The 8,481-nt window shown below is 37.5% G+C and overlaps 1 protein-coding gene across 1 annotated transcript; it reads right to left on the bottom strand.

The window, feature by feature from the left end:
* Positions 1–2,142: 2,142 nt before the first annotated feature.
* On the bottom strand, positions 2,143–3,488 carry LOC136064851 (uncharacterized). Its single transcript, XM_065767177.1, has 2 exons — positions 3,180–3,488; positions 2,143–3,036 (listed from the first exon to the last, which is right to left on the bottom strand). The coding sequence occupies exons 1-2, from the start codon at positions 3,486–3,488 to the stop codon at positions 2,143–2,145; spliced, it is 1,203 nt and encodes a 400-aa protein (XP_065623249.1).
* Between the last annotated feature and the right edge of the window lie 4,993 nt (positions 3,489–8,481).

The raw sequence follows: 8,481 nt of genomic DNA, 5'->3' as shown, positions 1-8,481 counted from the left end.
CGCATCACTCTGTTTAGATACTTCCTCATCCGCTCTTCCTTGGCTTCAAACTCGCCATTCACTTGGCCTATGATTAGCTGAGAATCTCCCAGGACGAGGAGTGACTCTGCTTCAACGGACTTGGCCAATTCCATCCCTCTGAGAAGAGCTTCATATTCAGCTTCATTATTAGTTGTCTGGTACTGCAAACGAACCTTGTGTTTTAATTTGTCTCCCTCTGGAGATTGTAACACCACACCTACTCCTCCCGCGTACTGTGTAGACGAACCATCCACATAAACCACCCACTTAATGCTTTCCTTCTCACCCACCTCGTCACAATTCAAAGTAAATTCTGCAATGAAATCTGCCAGAGCTTGGGCTTTTATGGCATACCTCGGTTGATACTTTATGTCAAATTCACTGAGCTCGACGGCCCATTGGATCAAACGTCCTGCAGCCCTAGTTTGTTCATTGCCTTCTTGAGTGGGTGATCTGTCATGACATTAATGATGTGAGCCTGAAAGTAATGCCTTAGCTTTCTGGAGGCTGTTATCAATGCAAAAGCCAATTTCTCCATCAACGGATATCGTCCTTCTGCTCCCCTCAGTGCTCTGCTGGTATAATACACAGGCCTTTGTACCTTGTCTTCCTCCCTCACTAATGCTGAACTTACAGCATATGGGGTAACTGCCAGATATAAATACAACTCTTTCCCTTGCACGGACGGGCTTAACAAAGGGGCCTTGGTGAGGTATGTCTTCAAATCTTCAAATGCTTTCTGACACTCATCATTCCATTCAAATGCTTTTTTAAGAACCTTAAAAAATGGCAGGCACTTGTCAGTAGCTTTGGAAACAAACCTGTTAAGGGCGGCAACTCGTCCGGTAAGTGATTGGACTTCTTTAACACTGCTTGGAGGCTTCATATTCAATATTGCTTGGATTTTATCAGGGTTTGCCTCGATTCCTCTATAGGAGACCATAAACCCCAGGAATTTTCCTGATGATACTCCAAAAGCACATTTGCTAGGGTTTAACTTCATATGATAATGCCTCAATGTATTGAATGTTTCCTGTAAGTCGTCCAGATGCCTGTCTTCGTCCTGGGTTTTTACTAACATGTCGTCTATATAGACTTCCATATTCCGCCCGACTTGTGGACGAAACATGTGATTGACCAACCGTTGGTATGTTGCCCCAGCATTTTTCAAACCGAAAGGCATCACTTCTAACAAAATAATCCCTGGCTGGTGACAAAGGACGTCTTCTCTTGGTCTACTTCGTCCATCTGAATCTGATTGTACCCAGAGAAAGCGTCCAAGAAACTGAGTAACTTGTGGCCCGCAGTGGAATCTACTAGCTGATCAATGCGTGGTAACGGGTAACTATCCTTTGGGCAAGCCTTGTTTAAGTCAGTGAAATCAACGCACATTCTCCACTTGCCATTCGCCTTTTTGACCATAACTACATTGGCCAACCACTCAGGATAGTATACCTCTCGAATGAACTTTGCCATAATCAGCTTCTGAACTTCCTCCTTGACAGCATTGTCTCTCTCTGGGGCAAACACCCTCTTCTTTTGTCGCACTGGCTTGGAGGAAGGGCATACACTCAGACGGTGGGTAATAACACTGGGATCTATGCCCGGCATATCTTTGTGACTCCATGCAAACACATCCTTATTTCTTTTCAAAAAACAAATGAGATCTTTCTTGATCTTTGCTTCCAAATCTGCTCCAACCTTGGTACATCTCTCAGGGTTATCATCATCTAAAGGAATATCTTCCAAGGCTTCAATGGGTTCTGCCACCACTTTCCTTTCTTCGATATTCATTGCTTGAACTTGCTCGTCCACAGCCAACATGGCCAGATAACACTCCCTTGCTGCTAATTGGTCTCCCTGTACTTGGCCTACCCCGTGTTCCGTTGGGAACTTGACTGACAAATGGTAAGTAGATGTAACTGCCTTCCACCTGTTTAAGGTTGACCTCCCAATTATTGCATTGTAAGAAGACGAACAATCAACTACCAGGAAATTCACTTCCTTGGTTACATGCTGCGGATACGCCCCCACCGTCACTGGTAATGAAATACTTCCTACTGGTTGCACCTTCATTCCACCAAAACCAACTAGGGGGGAGCTTGTTGGACGGAGCAAGTCTCATCCTAACCTCATCTGCTGAAAGGCTGGAAAGTACAAGATATCAGCAGAACTTCCATTATCTATCAACACCCTTCTAGTCTTGTAATCCGCAATAAGGAGAGTGATGACAATAGCATCGTCATGAGGGTGATGGACTCTCTCTGCATCCTCGTCCGTGAAGGTGATCGCCTGCTCATCCGTAGTCCCTGCACTCGGTGATCGTCCAGAGAGTTGAACGCTCTGCACTGCTTTCAAATATGCTCTCTTTGACTTAGACGACTGTCCTGCAGAACTTCCCCCCAGAATGATTCTTATTTCTCTAAGCGGTGGCCATGACGGTTCTTCTACCTTGGCCTTCATTTTCTCGTCTCTGTGATCTCGTCCAAGGAAATTTTTTAACTTCTCTTGTCTGATGAGATTCTCAATCTGCTGCTTCAGATCGAAGCACTCATCCGTGTCGTGCCCGTGATCTCTATGGAAGCGACAATACTTATTTCTATTATGCTTATTGGGATCTCCTTTCATCTTCTCAGGCAACTTTAAGGAAGGCTCGTCTTTGATTTGCATGAGGACTTGCTCGAGTGGCACGCTCAAAGGAGTGTACTGTTGGTTCCTTGCTGACGGACCTGCCCTCTTTTTTCGATCTTTCTTATCCTCTGTTCGTCCCTTCTTTAGACGAGGACCCTGTTCAGAATGACGAGCAGGATTTGTTTCCATTCTCTCAGCCCTCTTCCTCTTCTTGGCTATAATAGCATCTTCTGCGTTCAGGAAGTTTTGGGCTGAATGGACGAGTTCAGCCATGGACTGAGGTTCCTTCTCATAAAGTTTATGTATAAATAAATCTGAATTGACTCTATTATGAAAGGCTGCCAACAGTAGCTTATCATTTACCTCGTCACGGTCAGAACTTCCCTGTTGAAGCGTGTGATGAAGGAATGCAAGCTTTCATTCTCCCCCTGTTCTATCGTTAACAAACTGGAAGTAGATCGTCTATGACGCTGACCCCCTATGAAGTTATTAACAAACAACTTGCTTAATTCTCCAAAAGAACTTACTGAATTCGGGGGTAATTTGCTGAACCATACTCTAGCCGGACCCTTGAGAGTGGTAGGAAAGGCTCTGCACATTATTTCATCTGGAACTCTTTGAAGATGCATAGTGGTCTTGAAGGAGGCAATGTGATCAAAAGGATCCCGATTCCCATCGTATGAATCTAAAGAAGGCATTTTAAATTTCGGTGGTAGGGGATGGCCATTGATGGAGGCCGTAAAGGGAGAGTTAGTTCTATGAACCAAATCTTCTACTGGGTTTGCCCTCCTCATATTCTCCTTCATTTCGTCCATGGCCTTCTTCATTTGATCCATCTCTTTCTTCAAGTCAGATGCCCTTCGCGAAGTGGTATCTCTTGATCGACTCCCATGCTGAAAGTTCTCTCTGCCCTCTTGATCCTGAGTTTGCCCTTCTTCTTCCTGCTCTTGACGCGTCTGCCTTCTTAAGTTAACTTCTCTCCGTAAGTCCTAATTCTGGCGAGTTAACTCCGCCATCGTAGTCGCCATAGAATGCATATGTTGGACAGACGGGGCCTGCATATTCGGTGCAGATTGTCGATCGCGATGAGGATTACTCGATGCGTCCCTACTCTGTTGAGGGCCTGGGCTAGTTGCCCTTGATCTAGTCCGAACCATTTCAAACCCTTTCACATGAGAAAGAAATCGTAGAACTAAACAAGTTCAAGAGCGACAAATACGTTCCCCATAGACGGCACCAACTGATAACTCTGGAAAATCAGTGGGTTGAAAATCTTTAGACTTCGAAAATCTTGAGAATTGAATCCTGTAAAACCAAACTCAATTAAAGCAAAGACCGGTGGAGGCCGGCCTATGACCCTCCGATGATGAAGTTAGAAGGCTGGAATAGAGAGGAGAAATATCTAAGTGTTTATTCCCTTCTCAAAATGAAAAAAGTCCGAATCCCCTTACCTGTATGCAGAATTGTGTTTATATAGTGTATGGAACGGTTATTTGCTCTGATAACCGTTCCTATTGTCGAGGAGTTCACCAAAATCGGAGGTAACTTCCATAACTTCCGTAGAAGTTGCTTCATCTGAACCGGTGTCTCATTGTGAGCAATGGAGGTTTTGATTTATTGGTTAAGTCATGAATGCTTGGCTCGTCCATCCCTAACTAGGGGTGGACGTGCCTTAGTATGGCCATGCTTTCCTCGTCCGTCCTTTGGGACGGACGAGACCTTGTTCGTCCGTCTTAAAGGATGGACGAGGCAACTTAGCTGTGCCCATCTTTCCTTTTTTCGTAGACGAGCCATATGGACAATTTTTAAGGTGGTATTTTATAGCATCATCACAGACAGTTTTACTTTCAAGCTTGTATCAAAGACAACAGATTGTTTTCAAGTTTATCATAGACTGAAGTTTTTATTCAAGTAAGATTTTACTAGTTTCTATTTTCATATTCCATACTTCATTTTAACCTTATTTTGAATATATCTATTTTGCTATTTACTTCTTTATTATCTATTTTATCATTGTTTATGCTTCCATATTACTGCTGTGCATTCTTTTGGGTAGTCATTGGTATTAGAGCATCCGGATCATAAAACACCTAATGAACAATGAATAATTTATGCAGAAAAAACAGTAAACAATTTTCAAATAATGATAAAGAGAAAATACTTTTATGCAGAATGCTAAAAATAGTTTATACAGAAAATAGTGAAAATTTTTTATGAGAAAATAGTGAACAGTTTTAATTAGTGTAGAAAATAGATTTTATGATTGCAGTAAGCAGATTTGAATATACAGTAAACATGATGTACAAAGAGCAAATTTTATTAATGCAGAAAAACCAATTCGATTATTGTGAAATTTAAACATGAAAAAACATTCAGATTTGGCTTTTAAATTTAGAAAACACGATTTCACTAGGTGTTTTATGAGAAAATAGTGAACAATTTTTTAAATAGTGAACAAAAATAATTTACGTAGACGCCAACTGTAGTCATACGAACCACATGCAGAAAATAGTTTGAATTAATGCAAAAAACAAATTTTACGAATGCAGTAAACAGATTTGAATATACAGTAAACATGATGTAGCACCAACTGTGGCATGAGTTGTTTTTTGAAGACACCTCACCAGCCCGCTGCTGTAGCACTAACTGTAGTCATACGAAATACATGCGCTAACAGTCGCCACTGTTTCACACGTGCTACTTAACAGCTCGACACGATTTCACACACTGTCCAGTCATATCATCCACATTCACATGAATACTTAAATATATGAATAATCGTACCCTGGTGCTAGGGACATAGCACTATGTCAATTAAATATGATACTCTATTCAAGAACACTGCAACTACTATCGACATCTTCAAATCTCACTGTGACATTGGGAATATTTAAAATCCTGTTCATGTAGTGTTTTTCTAGCCTGTATTGACACGACAAGCCCTAATAACTGAAATTATAATGCTTGGAACATGAATTGAGGTTATAAATGCACCACAATAATGATCTTATTTCTACCCCACTAACTTCGTAGATTGACTAAGCTATGAGTCGCAATGCCTCAACATCAAATCGTACAATGTGAAACAAGTTTGGATCTACTTCAACAAATGGATTATCACAAGTTCCAACAGATCAACAACTACAGACATACACAGACCACTATGGAGGGAAATGGGTTGGAAAGAATAGAGATTTCCTTAATATGCCAATATACACGTACGAGAGTCTTGGAAGTGTTGGGCACATCATGGTCGGCAAATCTACAAAACTAATTATAGATACCACCACAATAGAGGTCACCGTAGTAGAACCGCCATGGTCAACTCTATACGAGAAAAGGTGTGAGTTGGAGGTGTATTGTCGATGGCATGGTTTACGAGTTCCTAAGGCACGCTCAGCCGAGTTACCTAGAAATGAACCTGCCAACATACTTGCTCATCTTGAACAAGAGAAAAATCAAATGCAAATGTGGTTAGACTGTTTTCATGCAATCCAAAAAGCTAAGAAGCATCTAAAGGGGAAGGCGCAAGAGTGAGCCATCAAGTCTATTAATGAAGTTACTGCGTTAGATGACGAAAGAGATATTTCAGACTTCTCAGATTCAAGTAATGATAATTTCCAAAAATTTCTACCTACGAACATTAGACGTTGTTGTTAATGTCTACACGTTCTATGCAATACAAAATGTTGTTGTTAATGTCTGACAATTGATGATTATGTACATTCAACTTTTGTAGATCTAAAAATTAATTGTTCATCAACTGTTGAGTTTACACGATTTTGTTCATTCAACGATTTCAAATTTTTCAACAAATTCGGATGATCAATACATTAGCACATAGTTTTCCATTTAATTTTCACGATTTTGTACATTTAACGAATTTAGACTTTTCAGCAAATTCAAACTATCTATACATCTAATTTACACAGTTTTATTTTGTACTTTCAAGATTTTATACAATCAACAAATTCAAATGATCTGTACATCTAATGTACACAATTTTCTCTTGAATTTTCATGATTTTGTACCTTCAACGAAATCACATTTCTCAACAAGTCCAGAATATTTGTACATCTAATGTACACAACTTTCCATTGAATTTTCACGATTTGGTACGTTCAACAATTTCGATTTTCCATTAAGATTTCACAATTTTGTACGTTCAACAATTATGAAATTTTCATCAAATCGGGATGATTAGTACATTAGTACATAGTTTTAAATTGAATTTTCACGATTTTGTACATTTGACGACTTCAAATTTGGAAACAAATTTGGATGATCTGTACATCTAATGTAATTAATTTTCCATTAAGTTTACTCAATTTGGTATGTTCTCCAATTTTCATTTTAATTTTCACGATTTTACACACTTAATGAATTCGAATTTTTCAACAAATTCGTACTATCTGTACATCTAATGTATACAATTTTTCCTTGAGTTTTCACAGTTTTGTACATTCAACGAATTCAAATTTTTAAACAAATTCATACGATCTATACATCTAACATAAATACTTTTCCATTGAATTTTCATTATTTTGTACTTTCAACAAAATCAAATTTCTCAACAAGTCTAGACTGTCTATACATCTTATGTACACCTACATGATTTGGTATATTCATTGATTTTTCATCGATTTTTCTTGAATTTCTACATTCAACTAATTTGAACTTTTTTACAAATTCGAATTTTTTGAGGCATTTACCGATGGGTGATTTACACGAATCATTCATTTTTCTTTCATGGAGTTTGTCCATTATTCATATGGTTACATATTTAAAAAAACACAAAAATCATTTAAGTGCAATAACTGCGTCAATGCTAAAAACAGTTTATGCAGAAAACAATGAATAATTTTTTATGAAAAAACAGTGAACAGTCTTAATTAATGCAAAAAACAGATTTTATGAATGCGGTAAGCAGCTTTGAATATACAATAAACATGATGTGTAGAGAGCAAATTTTATTAACGTAGAAACATATTATATCAATGCAAAAAAACAAATTCGATTATTGTGAAATTTAAACATGAAAAAGCATTTAGAGTTGGCTTTTAAATTTAGAAAACACGATTTCACTAGGTGTTTTATGAGAAAACGGCAAACAATTTTTTAAATAGTGAACAGAAAATAATATACGCATAAAAGAGAGTGAACAATTTTTTAAATAATGCTGAACAGAAAATAATTTTATATAGAATGCTAGAAATAGTTTATGTAGAAAACAGTGAACAATTTTTATGAGAAAACAGTGAACAGTTTTAATTAATGCAAAAAATAGATTTTATGAATGCAGTAAATAGATTTGAATATACAGTAAATATGATGTGCAGAGAGAAAATTTAATTAATGTAGAAACAGATTTTATCAATGCAGAAAAATATATTCAATTATTGTGAAATTCAAACATGAAAAAGCATTCAGATTTGGCGTTTAAATTTAGAAAACACGATTTCACTAGTTGTTTTATGAGAAAACAGTGAACAATTTTTTAAATAGTGAACATAAAATAATTTGTGCAGAAAAGAGAGTGAACAATTTCTTAAATAATGCTGAACAGAAAATAATTTTATGCAAAATCGTAGAAATAGTTTATACAGGAAATAGTGAACAATTTTTATGAGAAAACAATGAACAATTTTAATTAATGTAGAAATTAAATTCATATTACAAAATTAAAATCTCTATATTTTACAATGCTTCTATTTAAATAAATAAAAACATAAAAAGCTACTTATTTTTATCTTTATGCTTATTTGTTGATTATCCCCAAAAAAAAAAAAAAAAAAAAATTTACACGGTACTCGAGCTTGGTAAACTCGA

This window comes from Quercus suber, unplaced genomic scaffold, assembly GCF_002906115.3.
Source record: "Quercus suber isolate HL8 unplaced genomic scaffold, Cork oak 2.0 scaffold_781, whole genome shotgun sequence".
In the NCBI taxonomy this organism is placed as follows: Eukaryota; Viridiplantae; Streptophyta; class Magnoliopsida; order Fagales; family Fagaceae; genus Quercus; species Quercus suber.
Note: the sequence above shows the minus strand (reverse complement) of the source record. Positions and strands in the feature narration are given on the sequence as shown.

Coding starts and splice junctions, on each gene's coding strand:
- LOC136064851 (XM_065767177.1), bottom strand. CDS start 3,488: ATGGATCAAATGAAGAAGGCCATGGACGAAATGAAGGAGAATATGAGG. Junction 3,037..3,179: donor GCAAATTACCCCCGAATTCA/GTAAGTTCTTTT, acceptor ACGCTTCAACAG/GGAAGTTCTGACCGTGACGA.